The sequence below is a fragment of the Loa loa genome, assembly GCF_000183805.2.
Source record: "Loa loa unplaced genomic scaffold supercont3.580, whole genome shotgun sequence".
Taxonomy (NCBI): domain Eukaryota; kingdom Metazoa; phylum Nematoda; class Chromadorea; order Rhabditida; family Onchocercidae; genus Loa; species Loa loa.
The window spans coordinates 18,308-20,974 of NW_018108760.1; the positions used below are offsets into that span (position 1 = coordinate 18,308).

Here is a 2,667-nt window from a genome sequence, read left to right on the forward strand (position 1 = left end):
AATAATAATAACAATAATAATAATAATAATAATAATAATAATAATAATAATAAATAATAATAATAATAATAACAATAATAATAAAATAATAATAATAATAAAATAATAATAATAATAATAATAATAAAAATAATGATAATAATAATAATAACAATAATTAATCTCCTCCCTAGATATTGTAATGGTAATTAATGGAAATAATTGAGATGAAATACTGATATAAAATGCTATAAAATTAATAGTTTATAAATATAAGAACAATTCAACAACAAAAATAAATTTCTCCATTTAGGTTAGCAAAAATATAACCTTTGAATTCTCTATAACAACAATATATTACAATACGTACTATTAAAAATTATTTTATTACATTAATTAAACTATTAAGTAAAAGAAAAAATAAAATAATATGATATAAACGTGTAAAACATAAAAGAATGAATTAACCGAAAATGATATGTTCCAGGTTTTTGTCCAAAACCGCTTCCAGGTACCACACATATACCGCTATTTTCAAGTAATTGCATTGCATAGAAGAAATCAGCTTCCTGATTTAATGACTACAAAATTTCAAAATAAATCAATCAGAAAAAAATCAACCAAAATTAGAATTTACAAAATCAAACAAAATTAGAATTTTATTTTTGTATTAATTTGAAAATGATGATAATTAGTGTTGATGAATATAAATTATTGATTTTTATTACAAATTAATTCATTCATTCATTTTATCATTAATTATATCCAATAATGCATGCATGTAATGTACATACACTATTTTAGTGAAGTTAAATGAGAATTGAATTATCAATTTTAATTCAATTTCATATTTATTCAAAGAATAGAGTGATAATAAGAAATGAATTAATAAAAAAGCAAAAAAAAGAAATCTACTCTAATAAAATTTTTTTAAAAAAAAACCTAATTCAAATAAAATTTTAAGGTATTAAAATACAAATTTGATATGAAATAAAATAATTTCAATTATTTAACCTTAGCTTTATCAATTGCTTTTTGAGGCATTTTAATACGTGGAAATGCATACATTGCTCCATGTACTGGATTACATTCAATACCATCCATTGAATTATAAGCATTATAAATTGTTCTTGCACGTTCTTGTAATGAATTTAATACTGCTGTTTTTTCCTACAAATCCTTTTTATCACATTGAAATTAATTAAATAATCAGAAAACTCAAATACTCAAATAAATAATAACTCAAAAAAATAATAACTTAATAATAAAAAATAACTCGAAAATAAGTCATTAATAACTCTGCTTAATAATAAACCTAAAATTTCTGATATTTTTTAAACAAAAAAACAAAATAATTAATTAGGATTAATGAGAATTACGAATATATTGTCAAGAAATTGTAGAAAAAAAGAAAAAAATCATCAAATATATTTTCAATATTACAAATTTTTAATTAATTAAAATATGCAAGTGTTACCTGTAACCATTGCTCATACGATGGTTCACCTGGTTGTGGTGGTTTTACCACACAATCCATTGCACACTATAAATTAAAAAAAAATTTCATAAAATTTAAAATCTAATAAAAATTTTAAAAGAAATTTTAAAAAAAAATGTAACTTTATTATATAACACACCTGTCCAAGTATAGTGGAACAAAGTTTTGCTGAGGTCATTTTTTGTAAATGATTGAAAACTTCTTGTTCAACATTTATTACTTCAACATAACCACCTCTTAAGCCACATTCACCCATATAACCTTTTGAGCATGAATGAAATGAGCATAATTCCATCCTAAAAAAAAAAGAAAAGTTTTCGATTTTTTTTTAGTTATTCTTAATTTGCATATCTAATACTTAATTTGCATGTCTAATATATTCTTAATTTGCATATCTAATAAGTTAATTAATTTGATAACTTACTGCGAATATGGTTCACCCATTGATTTCATCACTGATTTGAAACTATGAAATTTACGATTCTCTTCATAAATATTATCTTGATAAACCTATAAAATAAAAGTAAAAAAAAAAAAAATGAAATTTGTAAGCGAAGAATGTGTAAATGGATTCGTTTAATTTTAAAAAAATAAATTTACGAAAATTTTAAAATGAAATAATTTTTAATATTTTGATCAAAAGGAACAAAAATAGTCCTTTATCAGTGACAAATTTTCAAACTGTTACTTATTTTTCAACATTCTTTCCTTTTTTTTTCCCCCGAAAAAAAAAGTATGAACAAAATGAAACGCGAAGAGATACATCAATTAATTACTTGAAAAATAGATACATCAATTAATCGATTAAAAAATAGATACATCAATTAATCGATTAAAAAATAGATATATCAATTAATTGATTAAAAAATAGATATATCAATTAATTAGCTAAAAAATGGACAGAACAATTAATTAATCAAAGGAACGGGTAACAATTAATTTGGAGATGGAAAAAAGAAACTCTTTCAGTATTCAACTAATCAATTAATTAAATCTTTCGGTAATTTTCAATTAGTGTTTGAGGTTTTTCGTATATTTTGTGCAAAGAATTTAAGAAATTGTTTCAAGAAAAGAAGAAGAAAAAGAAGGATAGTAATGAAATTCACCTCATCAGCTAAAAAGGATAATTTATATTTGTAAGCAAATTTGATAATTTCTTCAAACATTATCCTTGGATAAAACTTGTCCTG

General features: G+C 21.2%; 1 protein-coding gene across 1 annotated transcript; it reads right to left on the reverse strand.

Annotated features, from left to right (window-relative positions):
- Positions 1-383: 383 nt before the first annotated feature.
- On the reverse strand, positions 384-2,643 carry LOAG_14412 (hypothetical protein; the record flags this gene model as incomplete). Its single annotated transcript, XM_003149908.2, has 6 exons — positions 384-560; positions 994-1,149; positions 1,457-1,522; positions 1,617-1,773; positions 1,902-1,987; positions 2,584-2,643. 6 exons carry the CDS (start codon positions 2,641-2,643, stop codon positions 384-386), a joined length of 702 nt encoding a protein of 233 aa, XP_003149956.2.
- Between the last annotated feature and the right edge of the window lie 24 nt (positions 2,644-2,667).